Below are 19,869 nucleotides of genomic sequence, written 5' to 3' on the forward strand. Positions count from 1 at the left end.
ATATTAGTGAAATTGTCCAAGATATTTCTTGGTGAACAAGGTCAAGACAATAAAAAAGGGGTAGAGCCTGAAAAATATCAGTTCAAATATGCAACTGAGAAGTTTACGAACTCTTTTTGCAGAAGAAAAACATTCTACTCCAGAGACAATGTTTAATTTAGCAAAGGGAGCCTGAGAACATTTCTACATAAATGTAATCGTTTGCGAATCTTGCAATAACTTGATGCTCTTGAAAATGATATGATTCGTGACCGTATCGTACAAACTGATCTGTATGCGTGTTTCCAGGAAATCAGTCTAGATGAACTGCTTGAAATAGCTAGATTAGGACAATCTAATCAGATGGAAAAGGAAGAAGGTTCAGGTTATAGTAAATTAGTAGTGAAATTAGCAAAGACTGATTTAGGAGTTAGTAAAGGCAAAAGTGAGAGTAACCAGAAATTTTAGAAGAAGTGGTAGTAGAGGGAGAACCGTTCATTTTGTAAGAGATGGGTGTGGCAGACAAGGCCATTACGCAAAAAACGCAGGGTGTCCAGCAAAACGTGTCACTGTAGGAAATGTGAAAAGGTTGGTGATTTTCTAGCCAAGAAAGAAAAAGAAGGTATTTTGAATGTTGTTGAGGTGCATTGACAGATGTACTGTTATGTATTGTTCACAGTATACGATAAGTAACAAGTAACGCTATCGTCTTGCAATTAAAAAAAGCTTTCTATCGAAGTTCATCAATATAGATGTGTTTTTTGAAAAAGCAGATCCTGGTTTTTAAGGAAAAACAGTTAAAAATGTGTGGAAAGCTATTAATGTAGCAATGAGTACAATTTTGTGACCTGTGTTTTATTCCTCACTTTCGCTATAAATTCCCTTCACCCAAAATCTCCTATTTGCAACCTTTTTTGTTCCATAAAGAATCATCAATTGCTGAAAACAAAATTTTTCTTTTCCTCACACATAAGTATATTTATACACTTCTGCGCACTTTACATTGTCAGGTAAAAGTGATAGCAGGCGATGAAAAAAGCGATAAGGATGAGAGATCATTGCCCTAATTGAGATTAAGCTTTACAGCTGCATTTTTTCATAGCTCGTGAACCACTCAAGTTTACCCAGGAAGGTCCGCCATCCAGTTCAATGTCTGATGCAAAACCTGATGCAAAACGGTTTAAAGGGAAGCACTCTTAAGAAACATGGTTTAAATGGTCGACCGTAATCACACATCTGAAACGATCCATCTTCCCAGTTGACACTGACTAAAATATTTATCGAGCCACCAAGAAATTTATTCTTTCATGTTACAGACAGTATAAAAAATATTTAACAAGTAAAGTTTTCATATCTTGAACTCCGCAAGTACCAGCAAATCATGCATCTTAATCTTGGGGAGAAAAAAGGGTACATGTTCAGATTATGCGCCATTACGTTATATGGCAACAGAAACTCACACGACTGGCGATTATATTCTGGATGATAATTACTTTACCCTATAAGGGCTTTTGCGCTAAATTTTATCACTGAAATAATTATCCAGCCTTCTCTAGAGCATAAAAAACTTTTAACAAAAGATATTAAAATTATCCGAAAAATCGCTTTTGTGGGCAAGCATATTGTGCAAGTTATCAAGTTAAGAAAAACCGGTATATATATCATAAATGGAATTATGCCTTTTCAATGTGTTAAAGCAATGCCAAATAAAAACTCAGGGATTTACACTCAACATAAATTAATCACATTAAAGAATACCGGTTTGTTAAGGATAACCTAAATAAAGAAGAATTCTCATTTGTTATGATTGAAGCGTACTCGTATACCATCGATATGTTTGCTCAAAAACAAATTTCATTGCACTCGGTTTACAATGCAAAAGGAGTTACGCGATCTAGCTGCAGAAATTTCATTGATAGTCTAATCCTCTTTTAGAGTGGAATACCCATGGGATCGCAACGAAAGACAATTTCACATGCACCTCACCTTTTGTCACCACGACCCTCCAAACGAATGCAAAATAAATGATAAGTGTCGGTCGCTATTTTTTGTTTTAAAATTTTAGTCTTTAATTATGGACTGCGATCAATTCAGTACCGCCGTGACAGAAGATTCTGAGTTTGCCCCTCCATAAGACTCCCTTACCTTCGTGCACCAAAGACACCTCGAAAAAACAAACAAACAAAAAAACAAAGCTTGGACATGCTTCTGAAAAAAAATTAAAAAAAAAAACGGAAATCGAGAACTTTGGGCCATGCATAAATATCATCCCCACCATTTCCCTTACAAAAGACCGAATTACCCACTGGAAGCAGATATTTCACCACACAGCCACCTCCCTTCACCATATTTTTCTGGAACAGGTCAATTAAAACATCACGCACATGCAATCTAAATTAAATCAAATTGAGTTACAATTACAGTACATACATAAATCAACACCCATACCAGACAACATAACGTGCGGCCAATCCTCTTCAGGTAAGTCAGGTAAATATTCCTCTACACTTCTGCCTCCTATTGTGACCACCAACAACAATCTAATAATCAAAAGAACCACACTCCTTCCTAAATAAGAAATTCCTGATCAAACGCGTCGACTAGTACCATTTATGAACCTCAAAATCAGACCACCTAAATTACACTACAAGAAAAACACCCTAACACCTAACAACCACAACTCCAATTAAAATCGAAGAAACACCCAATCCAATGACTACTATAAAATTCAAAGAAAAAAAAACAAAAACAACTATCAAACCTAACAAAAAGAATATAAACCAACAGCACCAGAGAGCACAATAAAATACAGGGATTATCGCTAGTTTTAGCAATATATCTCACACACATATACACCTCCCCACTGCCATGGTAGGCCTTACAAAATTATTTTGCAGTATTTTTTTTAATTTCAACGTAGTCCAAATTTAAACAATCTTTGTATCCAGCCATCTACAAAATATTTTGAGAACAAGCGCGCTCGCAACATGCATTTACTTGCACTATCGCGTGCTATAATTACAAATTTTACCTAAGTTTCTGGCCAAGAGGCTGTGGAGCGATATGCGTGATAAGGTTGAGGATAGGAGCATAAATATTAGAGTTTGCGCGATGTTATTGTCTTGCAGTAGTTACAACTATTAAAATACAGGGTTGTTTCTTCTATCATTATTCTTTTTTGGGGATAAAGGGGCGCACGGGGCACGTGTGACTAGACTTGTAGAAGGGCCAAGTTATAGTACAGTTTTTTGTCATATTTTAGCCTTTACATGCATTGTGCAGTGGATTTCAATGAACGCTTTGTTAAAAAATAACAAACACACACACTAATTTATCTACAGGCACTATTTCCACAATCATAAGCTATGAAAATGCACTAAATACAAGCCTGGTATGTATGTATGTATGTATGCTCTATCTATGATCAAAACTGGTACATAGGAAACATTATCGAATGCTCTTTGGAGAACAATGACCTCCTGTTAAAGTTTATGACGCGTCAAGGAACAAGTTTTACGTGGCCTAGAGTTGATGACATATGTTGGGTACCAGTTAAGCATATTAATTGTAACATTGATACACTTGAAGTTCAAGGTCATGGTGCACGTTGCTATCATATATCCTCTGATGAACTGAACAAAATTTCTAGTTTGTTCACTAAAATATTTTCATAATGAAAAATACTGATGTTAATAGATATATTTTTAAATTTGCTATTCATTGATAATTGATTATGAAGCATAATTAGATCCCGTATTAAGTATATGTACAGAAGTACATGTTTAAGAGATTTTCTGTGGTTGCTACTTTGGATGGTCATAATTTGAAACATCATTGATATATAATGGCCGTGATTTAATTTAGTGCTAGTATACCATAGGTTTAAAGATAAAAATTAAGCATGAACATTATTTATCATAACAATTTCGGTTGCAGAGGCATAAAAATCACACAAAAATTATTGCGCACAATCAGTTTTTTTTAAAAAAATTCACTACATTTGAAAACACAGATATGTATAAAAATATAGACTTTTTTGATTTATGAGGCGCCGTATCGGACAAAAGCAAATTCTCGTTTATATAAGCTATATTATTTTTATGTGACATTATTATTTTATTTTTTTACGTTTTATTTTGTGTTTGTATTTTTTGTCAGAGACTATTTTTTGTTGTATGATTTTTATATGGCACAAATTTATATTTATGCGACACAAATGTTTTTTTATAATGCACAGTCTGGCTAAGAGATACATATTGTTAACAAAGACGCGCGAAAACACATAATAAAAAAGTTTATTTATACAAGATGGCTTCTTCAGGTTCAGGAGAGTCTTTGATAAACGTAGAGTCTCTTGCTCGTATAGCAGAACGAATAGTTATGCATCCAGCATTTCAACAAAGCATCGGGCAGCTGTCGATTCTTTATCTTCAAGCTCGAATAATACCAGTGCTTCTAGACTGTAACTGTAAACTGTATAACTACAGTAAGGTCATTTAATCGCCTACACGCATTTCAAAAGAAAGTAGAACACTAATTGATTCAATTTTTACAACCGATAAATCAAAAATAAACGACTCTTTGGTATACACTAACTCTCTCAGCGATCACTGCCTAATCGGAATCAGCCGAAAAGCAAACTGTAAACGCTATCCTCAAAAGAACATCAAAGCAAATGATTATTCAAAATACAACAAAGAAGGTCTAAAAAATAAAATTTGCAACGTACCAGGGGAAAATTGTTTAACTGTTACCGACTTAAACCAAGCATGGAACTTATTCAAATACTACTTATCAACTGCAATCAATAAACATGCGCCACTTAAAGAAAAAACTGTACGTGGAAAATCCAACCCCTGGATAACCAGAGAAATCAGAAACTTAATGAATACGCGTGATTATCATCATCGCCGTTTTAAACGATCAAATTCTACTGCAGACTGGGAAAGTTATAAATCTTACCGAAACTTTGTAACCAATCGCATTCGTGTTGCAAAGGCAAATCACCTTCGTGCTGCTCTTAAAAAATCTTCAGCAAATCCAAGAGATTTTTGGAAACAAATTAAGTCGTGCTACCCTACTAAAGATTCGTCAAGTCCGAGCAAAACATTCGTAATCAATAGAACAGTACCATCCAATATTCGATCAATTGCGAACAATTTTTGCTCTTTTTTCACCAAAGTTGGTTCAAGTCTCATGAAATCATCAATAACCAACTTTACTTGGAAACTGTTCAACATATGTAATTATATGCGCACGATTAATAAAAAGAATGTATCATTTAAATTCCAACCAGTGACAATTAATCAGGTGAATAGAGTACTAAAATCGGTTAAAACGGCTAAAGCTGCTAATATTGACACTATCCCCGGTAGGATAATTAAAGATATCTCAAACGAACTAGCTGCACCTGTCATGTTCTTGATAAACAAGGGTTTGGAAACTGGTACATTTCCAACCTGTGAAAAATCTGCAAAAATAATACTATTGCATAAATCTGGCGATCGCTCAAACATAGATAACTACCGACCCATTTCCGTACTAAATGTGTTGTCTAAAGTCATCAAACGAATCGTCTACGACCAGCTAGCCGATTATTTAGAAAATCAAGATCTATTGAGTGAGCACCAATATGGTTTTCGACGAAAAAGATCTACACATGAAGCGGTTAAATCACTTGTTGAATAAAAGTAAGACAACCAGAGCTCTATTCATGGATTTGACCTTTGATACCGTAAACCATGGCTGCCTTCTCCAGAAACTGCCTTTTTATGGTATTACTAGCACTGAAATTGATTGGTTAAGCAGTTATCTTTTTAACCGAGGTCAAACTGTTTTCATTGATGGAGCATACTCAGATCCTGAAAATATGACGCATGGTGTACCCCAAGGTTCCATTCTGGGTCCATTGTTATTTATTCTTCTTATCAATGACTTACCGTGCCAATTGAAACACTGTCGAGTATTGATGCATGCTGATGACACAGATATATATTTATCAAGCAAGTCACTAGATGAACTTGAACATTGTTTAAATTTGCATGCAAATATCATTCACGATTGGATGAAGGAAAATTGCCTAATTCTTAATTCAAAAAAGGGCTAAACAGAATTTGTCGTCTTTGCGTTCCGAAAACCACAAGCCTCTGTCAGTATTGTGATCGATCAAAATGATATAAACCAACCAGATTATTATGAATACATTGGGATTCAACTGGATACTCACCTTAACATGAACCATCACCTTAAAACATACAGGCGTATAACCTCACGCATCAAACTTTTATATAAAATACGTTACAAAATTTCTCCAAATGTTGCTGAAACCATCTTTAACTCAATGATCCATCCACTGTTCTTCTACTGCTACGACATATTTGGTGGAATGAATAAAACATGGATTGGAAAATTTTTGAGTCCTTGCTAAGAAGAGCTAAGCACATCATCAGAACCCGCAAGAATTGGTCAACATTCGTCACTCAAAGAAAACGGAAAGTAGCAATTGATGTGTTCACAGCCGTCAACGATATTACTGTTGACAGCATTTTAAAATTGGTTAGCCATTCGATTAACACCAGAGGAAAGAGATCTAAATTAGTCTTACCTAACATCAAGACGGAAGCTGGTCGGAAACTTACGTATTATCAAGGAGCTTTAGTTTTTAATAGTCTCCCCTCTAATATCAGGGAAGAAAAGAGTATGATAAATTTTAAAAAGTTTTTGAAACAAAGTGAGTTCTAGGTCTATTACCTTAGTTTGAATCCTAAACTCAAACTTTTTCTAATTCCCATTTTTGCTAATTATCTGTTCATAGTCTGCTATTTGATTCTTATTTTTTTTTCTTTTCTTTTTTTCTAACATTCTCATAATTTTATATATATTATTTAAAACAAAAAACAATTTTGGGTCTTTTTTTATTTTGTTTTAACAGGTCACTCGTTGATAACAGTGCAGATATATTATATCATACTGAAGATGTAAACCTGTATAAATATGATTAATAATAATAATAATTACAAAAAGATCAGGTGGCAATTTGCAAATATACAAAATTTTTGGAGTAATTGTGGCCAACAGTCTTTTACAAGATGGACCTTTTTTTCAATCATTTCGCACCTTGTTACAACATGAGCATGCTAGTTCAGGAGGATTTTCTGTGACTGATATACCTTTGACATCGTCAACTGGATGTTTAATAAGTTTTATTAAAAAATTATTAAAATGTAATGAAGATGTAGAAATTCAAGCGTTATTTAGCAGTGCTGATGGTCCAGCATATGAGCAAATTGTGGCATTATCGGACTGGAATAACGATGTAGAAGTTACAGTAAACAACAGAAATATTTTGATTGAATTATAATTCAAGATGAACTCGTTGTTCGTCGATGTAAAAAATACATGCGCTCAAAGAAGGTTTGGCTACAATGCATTTTAATGTATATTTATATATCCCTGTTTTTAGGGAGATCTTCACAGGTGTAAAGCATGTAACTTTGGACTTGGTTTTAAATATTTGTGAGTGGAAAAATGTGAACAGTTAAAGCCCAGCAGAGTCATTAGCACAACAATGGTTTAAAGATTACTTGTCACAATGCACGGAAAATAAGCTTGTGATGTTTTTGAAATTTGCAACTGGTTTCGAAAATACATTATCCTTCAACGGACGAAAAATATTAATTGGGTATATTGATGAAAATTTACCACATGCCTCTGCATGTTCATTTAGTTTCATGCTACCTTTGTGCAATAAAGATGATAAAGTCATAATCCATCGAATGATTGATATTATACTAAATTACGAAAGTGTCGGTTTTGGCGATTATTACTATTTATTACTTTTAATTTTCTTATAATTTTGTTATGATTTCGAAAGTTATGTTTTACTATGTTTGTGGAGGCATCCTTAAGACAATTTTTTATCCAAAGTTTTAACGCATGTTTTTTCTTATGTGGAATTTATCCCAATAATTTTTGTCTTACTTTGACTCTTATAAGGTTAGTTCAAATCCAGATTTCCAGATTTAGACAAATCTGGAAATTATTTGTTAATTTTGTTTTTACTGTGTCTGGTGCTTTTAGTGTCCGTTTATTTCGTTTAATACATGTAGATAAACATCCACCATATTTTGTCTATATATATTTTGTCTATGCTGGGAAATATATTGTGTTAATTCATGACGTGTGTCTTCAGTTATCAAGTGATCAATCTCTAGTACCACGACTGCTTCATTTTCTTCAGTACCATGTGTGCCCTCCTCTATCACACCGAAATTTTCCAACTCGCTATTGATTAAATGGTCGAAACTAGAAGTGTCAGAGTTAAAGATCTCTTGCATGCCCAAATGCCACATCTGATTAGGAGAAATATTTCTAGCAGAACTTAGTGGATGATTGTTCCAGTCATTAATAAGTTCAGCGAGAGACTCGTTAATTAACGGTAAAAAAACCATATGCAGCGCAAACAATTGGTGTTCCTTTAAACAATCGAGAAATCCCATGCTTTCCATCGTTTAAAATATTCCACTATAGTAACGAACTACCAAGCGTTTAACATCAAGCCACAATCTCTCTATACGTTGATTATGTACAGATGAGCCAACAATCATGCTAGCGCGGTTTAAACCTTTTCTTGTTATCATAAATCGAGAAACAGGAACATTTTTAACTCCCATATCACTACGCACACGAGATGGTAATCCATGTTCGTTTACAGCACTTTGGAATAGCTCCAAAACGGTGTCCGACTTGTTATTCCCGGTGCACCTTAAGTAAACAATCTTTCTGCTGAATCCATCAATGCCGCCATGAATAACAAAGCGCCAGCGTATAAGCTTATGATGGCCGTCTATGTGCCTAAATGGTAAAACATTGCCTGAACAAGAGAAATCAATTTTTATATCTAAGAAAAAAACAAACCCTACCATAAAGCATTTGGGTGTTTTACATTGTAGTCTCTAATGGTAATTCTCCTTCGCAATAATCTATTTATTGATTCAACTTCCATAATAGCATCGCGTACTTTCCTTCTTTGCACATAAATGTACGAAGAGCACTGATGACCATTGTTTCACCAGCATCTGGAACTCTATCCAGTATAGTGCGGACAGCGTCGTTTAATTGTTCTGAATCAACCTGGTGGTAAAAGTTTCTTGGACCACTTGTATTGGAAATTAACATTCCATATTCCAATCGTCTTCTCCTTAACGTTCTATCAAATATTTGCAAGATCTGAGATACAACTTTCCAACTCTTATATAAATCAAAGAGATGTTGAATGACATTCTTAGAAACATCTTTTCTAGGTCTACCGCCAGTTAATGTCATAACAGTCTTCTCCACTGTGTGTTACTGCAATTCCCATTAAAAAGAAATCCAATTGAACTTTGATTCTTTCTGCTTCATTTTTCAGGTGTTCTATTTCATTATAAACATCTATATTATCTGCAAATTGATGCATCAGTGTTCCCAAGAAGGATATGCTGTTCTCGATTCTTAGGTGGCAAAATTCAACAGAATCGGAATTATCTGATGACAAGGAATGCTGAGCGTTTACAATTTCACCAGAAACAGCGCGGAACAAAGAGCAGTTCATCATCAAGCTCCATTATTGCTTCAATAACAAACAACATATGTTCAGAGCTAACATTTTACTTCATAAAAAATAAGTCATACAAAAATAATACATGATTGTGCTATAAAAAAGTCATAACGCAAAAAAAAATTCATAACAGTAAAAAAAAAATTCTAACATAATAAAAATATTTTATATCGTAAAAAAATCATGCCGTAAAAAAAAACCTTTGGCATAAAAATAATATTGGGCACCACAAAATAAAATGTCTTACTTTTGTCCGCTATGGCGCCTCATAAAGATTATCTTATTAAATTTTCCAAACTGAAAATTATTTCTTGCAGTACTTTTTTTTCTCCCAAATTTTGTGAAAATTTTGCAATTTCTGTCCAGGCAATACTTTGGAAGGTCAAATTTTGAAACCCCATAAAAATAAAATGATTAAGTTTAAGTTAAATGATGGAAAATTATTAGTTTTAAAAGAAAAAAAAGTATAGACCTTTTTACACTTTGATATTTGGGTAAACGAGACATCAAAATCCTCAAAAAAATTACTTGCATGCATTTTTTTCGAAAATCGACCATATTTAAATGTAAGGTTATGTATACAAGCACTCAGAATCCCAAGATTTTTTTTAAATGTTGATGGATACTTTGAAGATTATCTGCCGAAATTTTCAAAGACAGAAAATCTTTCCCGCACTGCTTTTTTTCACTTGGAATTTTGTGAAAATTTAGGAAATTCTGTGTGGGTGGTACTTCGGAAGGTCATATTTTGAAACCCCATCAAAATAAAATGATTAAATTTAGATTGAATGATGGAAAAGTATTTGTTCTAAAAGAAAAAATAAGTATGGACCTTATCTCACCTTGATATTTGAGTTACTGGCGCATCTAGTCTACACCACCAAAGTTCTTCTTCAATTCTTTACAAAGTTCAGCAGTTTTAGACAGATTGTTTCGAGCCTCATAGAGAACAAGTGCACAGATTATATAATCAAAAATTCTAGAAATTAAAAAAAAGGTTGCGAAGCATTTCGCAAGTTGCAAGCAAAATTAAACTATCCAATACTTTGTCCCTAGCGCTTCTTGTCTAATTGGCGCTAACATCTTCCGAAATACATCAAAATTGAATATCATGTAGAAGAACCCTGGGGACGAGGTAGGAAAATGAACGCTCTGCGGAACAATTCGTTGCTCAAAAACAATTTTTTTGCGAATAGACTGCGCGAGTATTTGATGTGCGTGGGATATTCTTTTCAAAATGTGCGAGAAAATTAGATTACGCGAAACTAACAAAAACGAATAACGCGTGTTAAAATTTTGTACCGCCTTTTCCCACAGAATGGTAAAAGTTAAGAGCGCAATACAAAAGTACACTTTTAGCAGTATTCCAAAAGATATGTGATACATCGAGTTGTACTACCCGCAGAAGTTGGTCCTAACGTTAACGATTTCGCAAATGACCTCACAACAAAACATATTTTTTTCACGTAAAAATACCAGCAGTAGAAGCCACAGAATCTGCTGGAACGAATTTCGAAAACTCACGGGAAACAATTAAAACAAAAACAAACAAATCAAAACAGTTTTTTAACTTTATCAAGATTTATTAAATAGCTTCAAATTTGGGCAGAAAAACAATAACGGATTCGCCTTCTTTTCACCACACGCATTAGAAGATTACATCACTCACTCCCATTGTACACAATCTAAAAGAAAAAGAAAACATTTTCATATAGTGAAGCTTCCAGTGCCTTTAAGGGATGGCCAAGTCAATGGAATTGAAAGCACTGTTTTTCATCTTATAAATAATTAAGGCTAATTCGGAAAAGTATAAAAGAAAAAAACTAAACAATTTGGCAACTTTACTAATTTTATACGCAAAGTTCCAACCATACCAACAGTTTCCAAATCTGACAAAATAATTTTAGAAGTGTTTATTTTTTCAGAATTTGATTGATGCAAGGCCAAGGGAAATTAAATAAGTTTATTGTCCTAGACCCATTTAAAAACATATGCTTCTCATCATTCGGTTTTTTTTCAACCAACATTAATGTAATCACCCAGAGGAAATTATAATGTCTCTTGTGTGTGTTTTAGAAGCTGAGTACACAAATACACAAATATTACAAGTGCTGAACTTTGGCAATCATATTTTGCAATCAGACCCTTTTAAAAACTATGCTGAACCATGTCAATTATTAAATTCAGCACTAATAGAAAAGCACCTTGGATAGGATTCAAATGGTTTATCGTGAATGAAATAGTAATTTTTACACAAATAATTTAAAAAATAATGAACTTTGTTATGTGGGTTGTTCTCAAACACACGTGGGCGGTGGACAAAAAACTGTGATGTAATTTCTCTTGGTCTATTATTCCTGAGAATATTCTAAAATAAGAGGGTGTCAATAAGCTGCAAACAGCCACATATATAAGGGCGAGTTCGGGCAACTTTTCCAATTAAATTAGTGATTGTCTTCCAAAACCGCCTGCACTTTCCCGAACTTGCCTTTCCCGAACTTGCCGAAAGTTATTTATCAAGTAAATTTTATCAAAAACCATCAAAAACAGTTCTTTTAAGAACTTTACTACCACATAGTTTACTTTATGGTCTATGCAGGTTTTTTCGGGTGAATACTTCAATTTTTTTGCAAAACGCTAAACTTGCCCAAAAACGCCTGCAAGTTATACGGCGTATGCAGCTTATCAGCACCCTTGTTCTAAAATTACAAGCAGTTTCGAAGATGCCCACGCCGTTTAGAGGACGTGGTGCGGCTTGGGCATCCTTGAAGTTCTGTTTAATGACAGTTTTAATGTTTTAATGTCGTTTTAAACCTTGTTCTCAGGGAGGGTGTACGGAAAACTAATTCCTATTGACAATTACATTGCTGTTGGTTTGATAGCAAAAGTGGATATTTTTTTAATTACTGAAACAGGTTACTTATATAATAAATAAAAAATGATAAAAAACGGTTGGTCAGCTCACTCTAGCGCCCAGAGCTATTTGTTTTGTCTGCGCCCTAGCTACAGGTTTTCCTATATCTGGCTATCAGTTAGGTAGTAATACAGCTTCTCCATATGTATTCTACAAATTACTTTCAATTCTTTTATACAAAACTGAGCTCTAGCTAGCTACCTTTCGTGTGATTAAGCCTTACCTTGATTTGGATAAAACCAATTAAAATTGATAATATTGTATTCTTACATCCTCTTAGAAACAATAAAATAAAACACAGCTCGGCGCGTTATAATTGTACAAATTACTTCAATTTTTCTTTAGGAAAGGGTACCTTACACAGGAGCTTTCCAATCCAACTAAAATCTCCAGAAAAAGCACAGCAACAAAAAAGCTTAAAATACACAAGTAAAGTCGATTAGAAACAGGACTAGCAATAAATTTTTTCAAAAGAAGAAAACCGTTTTAATACTATTATGTTTCATTAAAATACAACTATAATAGTATTAGAAGCAAAATTGCAAAGTAATTAATTAATTATTTATACCATAATTAGCTATAATACAAAGAAATAAGGCATATTTTGGGTCTGTAAAATATACGTGTCTAAAATGCCGACTACCGTTTCTTGTTCACGGCATATTCCTCCTTGTGTGTTCAAGTTCGGCGGACGTATAATCCGGACCAAAAGACGGGGGGGGGGGGGGTCAAAATCCGGGGGTGGGGGGGTACGAGCCGTACTTATTGCATTTTTTACTAAACTTATACTTTAACCCCTCGGTCCAAACTTATTTGTTTTATTAGAAAAAAAAATACCCTAGCTTTATGTGCAAAAATATCAGTCCTATTTCTTTACGCTGATTTTATATGATTTTTTTTCTATCGAAATTTTGAGAATCTCAATAATTCTCTTGGTATACCTCGCGTGTAGCAAACGTGCTCCACAATTTCGCTTCGCTCGCTTCGCTCGCAAAGCTCAATTGCTTCGCAAAAAAAAACATTCATTGTTCCGATGCCAGTAATAAGGTAAGATTTTTTTTCTAAATATACCAAAGGGGTATAATGAAAGATTTATTTCCTAAAGGTATTTATTCGATTCAGTCAAGTTGCCAGACTACTGAGTTTCTTCTCAAAAAGGTTGAAATCTTTTGATTGAAATCAAAAGGAGTAAAAACAAAGCTTGTCAAGTCAAAATATCTGATTCAATTCCAGATTTAAATATTGTGTTGCAATTTTGCTTTTCCATAGATCCAGTAGATTCGCAAGATAAACATCAACGCTCAGGTTTAATTACCAAATTGAAAAACGTATGAGCAATGGACTATTCGGGAATTACTAGCAATCATTAATGTACAGAAAAGTCCCCATGAACGATCAGGAAATAAGAGGACGCATCAAGTACACTCTTTGTCTGTCAACAAATGAGACATCAACCAACAAATGAGACAAACATCAAGTAGCTAAAACGACAACATCATATTCATACGTAAATTTAAAAATACCTCTAGCTCTTTCAGGTCGTCGGAGGTATTTTAAGCTCCAACGCAAAAAATATTTTTAAAAAATACACAGGTTGGTTTCCTTTAAAATTGATAATTGTTGTTAAACAAAAAAATTCCCTACAATCAATACAACATTTGTTATGCAACATTTCTTGTGTACTTGTGTATTACAACATGTTTCCAATAAAGTTGTAACAGCGAATTTTGTACAACTGTTGCCCAACAGTTGTTATGGTCATGGAAATCAACCTCAAAAGACGCCCATACTAGACTATGCCATTATCTTATAACTACAATGAAAACCATACCAAACAAATAAAAATGAACAACAAATGTTGGAAAGGACGAAAAATGAAAGAAAGGACATAAACCCATCATGAAATTTTCAGGTGTATGATTGAAGGTGCGTGAATGTAGCTATTTTTCATGTTAACAAACATGCATTAATAATGAATGGCAAAAGGGTATAGAGAACTGGAGATTGTGATAGATGACCATACAAGAATATATAGAACATCGAGATAACAAAGATTGACCTGATATATTCGTAGGATCTGACAGGACTAAAAAATGGAGCCCTGAAAAACAAAAAAACATTGAAAGTTGACAGGTAACCATGTTGCCTACTCTTTAAAGCTTGCGAAAAAAATAAGAAAAAGCCAAGTTGTTAGCTATTGAAAAGTTTTAATGATAATGTCTTCATAATGTGATGAAATTAGACTTGACTATTTATTCTTTAGTTAAAAAAGTTCACAAATCAAAGCAGATTTTCAGTCTTGTTTGACTACTGCCACATGTGTGATTTTTGGACCTTAGTAGGCCGTAGCGTTAATAGTTTTTTTTTTACTTGATCATAATTTCTAATAATTTAATTAATTTCCTAATTACGTCTAGGACTGAACTGGCCAAGTATAAGATAATTTATTTTTTTGCATCAAATGCTACTTTCATCTTGTTGGATAACAAGAATTGAAATTAGCAACATACACGCTTCCCTTTGTATTTTTAAATTTTTTGGTTGGTTGGTTTTTGGGTTTTTAGTGCTATCAGCATGCGTTGTTTTAGGTAATATTTGCATTTCCATTTAAAAAGCTTAAAAAAGGCAAAGAGGAAAATATTAGCAAATAGTTCCCTTAATTAACAGCTTCAATGGTTGCAATATTTTTAAATGAAATTTTGGCCTGAAATTTTTTTTATTATCTTAAAAGGCCTATATTGCTTACAATTCTTCGTCTTAGAATTACCCCTAGAAAAAAATGATGAATTTAATATTCCTTTTATACTATTCAGCTTTCAATGTTATTAAGAATTGAATGAAAAAAAATTTCTCTTAGAAGCACGTAAGCTGCAAGAAGACCAAGCTATGTATGAACATAATAAGAATAGCATAGAAAATGATCAAATAATTTACCAATATAGAATAAAGCAATAAATCAGAAAAAATAAAATATTTCTCCAGCAACCACTCTAATTCTTTCTGATGACGCAACATTCAGCGTGACACACTACCATTTAAATTGATCAGCTACTATTAAAATTTTTCGCTTATTTACTTCCACAGCCAAACTAAAATATATAAGGAAATGACAGCCAGATTAGGAACACACTTGTTATAACAAAGAAAAAAATACACAACTATATGGGATATCTAATAACTAGAAGAAGTTGCTAGTAGAAACACCTGCAATCTTAGAAATAGTATGTAGCTTTATACATTGTCTGTTTTATTTATCTGAAATCTTGTACTTACCTCTCAATTCAATCCAATTCACATCAGATAGTGGAACAACAAACAGAATGCACACATTTTCTTCATTATAATATCATCGATATCTTGCATACTTATATGTTTTACCATAAATAGCACAACAGAAGGTAAAAATAAATGCAGTTCTTCACCGTATCGCCTGGTCTTAAGTAAGTATAGGGAGACACAATCAACAAAAAGTATCTTCGTTATTAATTTGTTACTTAGATTACAGGGTTCGCCTCATTGCTCGTTTCATTTACTTAATAAATAATTAAAATTATTTAAAGAGATAAGTTTGTAGATAGTTACTTCCAATATGCATATTGTTTTCCAGAAGTGGACAATATCAATAACTTCTTTTAAATCTCTGATCTATTTTCTCTCTAATGATAAGTCACAAATACCAAAAACACACTGCATTCCAAACCATTACTTTGTCTTTTTAACATCAAGTTGTTGTGATGGTATAGCAGCGATCCCAGAAAATTTCAAGAATGAACAAGTGTGAATTCTTTTCATCTTCATGCCAGTAATAATCTTGTAGGTTTAATGCAACATATTAAAATTAAAACCAGTGGACAAAGTAAAATAAAAATGACGTTTTGTACCCTTTCATATAACCTGCAAAAAAAAACAAAAAAAAAAAAACAATTTAAAAACATTTGCATTAACAATATTATAACTATATCGCTTTTTGAGAAGTAGGGAATGGAGAAATCCTTAAAATTAATTAGTAAAATATATTCTGCTAAGTGAATTACAAAATTTACGTTCCAAATATCAATAAATAAATAAAGTAATATGTATATTATTGCTGAAATTAAGAAAAAAAAAAGGAAAATACAGTTTGTGGTGGAAAATTACTTACTACAATAAAAAGAGAATAGCAGTTGTTATTATACCGTTTGTTTTTGGGTGAAAATTTTTTTGTTAATTAAAAAACACTGCTCTCGATGTTTGTACTCTTCATTAATCAAATTAAAAATGTAACACTACACAAATTTTATCTTTCCTTAAACTCACCATTTCTCTGGTTAAAAATATATTTACACAGGTTAATAAGATAGATGTAAATCAGATTTGGTGATTCACACTGATATAAGAATAAAATTGTCTGTGTTAAGGTTTCTGATTTCACAAAAATTGAGAGAAAATTAACACTAGTAGCATTAGAAAAGTGAAGTAACAGACAGTAATTTAAAAATAAGACAACTTCATATTCCAATTTTAATGGCTATGCACTCTTATCACACAGAAAAAACTTTAATTTTACGTAGCAATAGAGCAAACTCATTCCCCCATTATTATTTTACATTGTAACATAACATAATGTCATTCCATAGCACGAAAAAGCATAAATTACATGGCATAAAATAACAAGATATAAAAACAAAATAATACACAAAAAGAGTGGTTTATTAACATCGCTAAAATAGGATGTAGAGAACTGAAGCAGTGAAAACACTACTAACAACCCCTTACTAATAACAAATAAATACAAGCCAAAAAACTCATTTATATATCAAATAAAATCAAAAAGCTTTTGTAAATACACATGTATGGATTATTTTTAGACGACATAGCTTGATCTTCTTTCACACAATAATTATACAGGATTATAATTTATTGTGCTATTTTATGCCTGTAAATTTTGTATGTGAAAACAATGCATGTTCAGTGTATCACAAATAATATAATATTGCACTTATCACAAAAAAGATTTGTTAGTAATTTCATTAAATAAGGCTGCAAATAAAATGTTTTAAACGAAATTAACAACAACAATAAGAATGTTTAATGCCCCACACTACCGGTACATTAATTTAGAACAACACATTACATTCCCTATGGTTTTGAAAACTCGTCACGATAAATTTAAATTAGCGCATGATTTGTTTTAAACAGAAAATGGGGCAAACTAAGCCAGTGTATAAATAGCCTTACAATACTGTGTTCTAATCAATGCATAGTTACAAAACTTATCCAAAAACAGAGTGATAAGAAGAAAAGAGAGACAGAAAAATTGGCAAAATTTTATTTTTTGGTTCAATGTTATTTTTTAAATAAAGGTTTAGAAAACCCTTTATGTGTTTACGTATTTAGTTTTCCCAAAGTAATAGTATTATTTTGTGAAGCATAACGGTTTCATTCTAAACTTTTAAAGTGCCTTATAGCCTGACGTTTGGCACTTTTTATTTTAGTCATTCCTGAGTAGCTGAAAGTAGGGTAAAACGAGTTACCAATGTAGAGTGAGTTTTAATAACATTTCTTTATTTTATTATGGTACAACACATGCCCCTTCAATTGTGTTATAATAACTCTTTGGGGAGACCATGGTAGTTGTGTCTTCCTCTACTCTGCTATGTGAATTACTGCCATTAATTTTTTCATCTTTTAAATAATTATATTTTCCTTTCTTTAGTAGAGAATACATACAAAAACCTTCCAATGCCAACTTGGAATGAAAAAGCAATGTGTGAAGCAATGTTGCAAAAGAAAAAATATCTCTCGGGAAAGCATCAAAACCATAATATTAATAGAGATAACTTCAACAAAAAGCCAATGGTAGCCTTATTCAAAATAAACTTAGTAAAAACAATCTTTGGTCTCTAAGTAAAAAAGAGAAAATGGATTTAGTGAAATACATTAGGCACTTGGGAAATTTTTTTTTATGGAATCACAATACAAGAATTAGGGAAAGCTGTGTTTAAATATGTGACAAAGTAAAAAAACTATTACCCTTTAACAAAGAGAAAAAATGGCTGGCCATGACACTGTTCGGGATTTTTTTAATGACATCCATAATGTCATTGAGAAAACTAGAGGCTCTTTTAAGTTGTGCATTTAAGTTGGACAAAACCTCTCAACTTTGAAACATTAATCACGAAATGTAATTTTTACCAAAGATATTTTACTGGACAGTCAATACTTTTGTCCAAGGTTAGATACCAAGTGTGAACCTCAGTTTGTCACGCCAACAGCCTTATCTGTTGCCTTGAGTAAGATGCAAGTTGCAGAAGCCTTCACCTTAGCATCTGATGTTACTTCCTTGACATCATTAATAATATTAAAACATGAAAAAAAAATAACTGCAGACTAATTAGAGCACAATCTAAGAAGCTTTTTTCTTTGCTTCTTTGTTATTATAATGACTAGCACTGTTATTAAAAAACGATTTAGTTTTTCTCCTTTAAGGATGACCCAGAGACAGCAACCCAGAGAAATCACCTGGCAATTAAAGCACATTTTTTACAAAACCAAAAAAAGTATTTCCAATCTAGCGAAGAATTCGATTCTTCAAGGAAAAGTGTGGTTGGGAAGCAAAGAAGAAAAAAGTGTGACTGAGTATATAGAACAACCAGAGATTATTCACACAAATATGGCGAGAAAGGAAAGTGTGTAGATCAGCAAAATCAACAACTCAAAACAATAAGTACAAAAAGATATCTCCTTTGGACTTACTCTTATGACCCAAATGATCTGATATGCACGCTAAAAAAATTATTTTAATTTAATTGTGGGATTCGCTGTCATTATTAAGTGAATCAAGGTGAATCAAGCAACGTTGATTTGTAAGGCTGAAAAGATCAAGAAAATGACAAAATGTCTGGAACAGAAGAAATTATACGATGGTTGGACACAATTGCTTATCGAATAACGGGAACATATGCACAGAAATCTACAGTGCGCTTGGCAGAATCTTTACATGGTAGAATATTTCCTCTGACTATTACTACATAGATACCTTAATGCCATTAATCTTCGCGCGCCTTTTATTTTCGCGCACACTATTTTCGCGCCTTCAATTTTCGCGCACCCTTCAAAAACGCCGATTCGCGCACCCTTTAATTTTCGCGCACCTCCAAATTTATAAGTGGGAAAATTTTAAAAGTAATTGATAGACGGTTTTTCAGCTTTCAAATGACTCTTTTCTTGTGGTTTTAAGTAAGCCCGTTGATACAAAATAACTATGATATACTAAACAATAAAACTATTTTGTAAAAACGGGTCTAAATTAATTTTCTTTTCAAGATTTTCGGTAACACCGGACTTTTTCCAGCCGTTGATGATTATTTCTGGGTGGTTCTGGGCGTAGTCGTTATAT

The 19,869-nt window shown here is 33.0% G+C and overlaps 1 protein-coding gene across 1 annotated transcript; it reads right to left on the reverse strand.

Moving 5' to 3' along the window:
- Window positions 1-7,843: 7,843 nt before the first annotated feature.
- LOC130621612 (uncharacterized) lies at window positions 7,844-13,186 on the reverse strand. Its single transcript, XM_057436931.1, has 2 exons — window positions 12,715-13,186; window positions 7,844-11,262 (listed from the first exon to the last, which is right to left on the reverse strand). The coding sequence occupies exon 2, from the start codon at window positions 8,484-8,486 to the stop codon at window positions 8,055-8,057; it is 432 nt and encodes a 143-aa protein (XP_057292914.1). The 5' UTR covers window positions 8,487-11,262; window positions 12,715-13,186; the 3' UTR covers window positions 7,844-8,054.
- Between the last annotated feature and the right edge of the window lie 6,683 nt (window positions 13,187-19,869).

This window comes from Hydractinia symbiolongicarpus, chromosome 12 (assembly GCF_029227915.1).
Source record: "Hydractinia symbiolongicarpus strain clone_291-10 chromosome 12, HSymV2.1, whole genome shotgun sequence".
Lineage (NCBI taxonomy): Eukaryota > Metazoa > Cnidaria > Hydrozoa > Anthoathecata > Hydractiniidae > Hydractinia > Hydractinia symbiolongicarpus.

Excerpts from the sequence above, each read along its gene's own strand:
- LOC130621612 (XM_057436931.1), bottom strand. The coding sequence starts at position 8,486 with ATGGAAAGCATGGGATTTCTCGATTGTTTAAAGGAACACCAATTGTTT.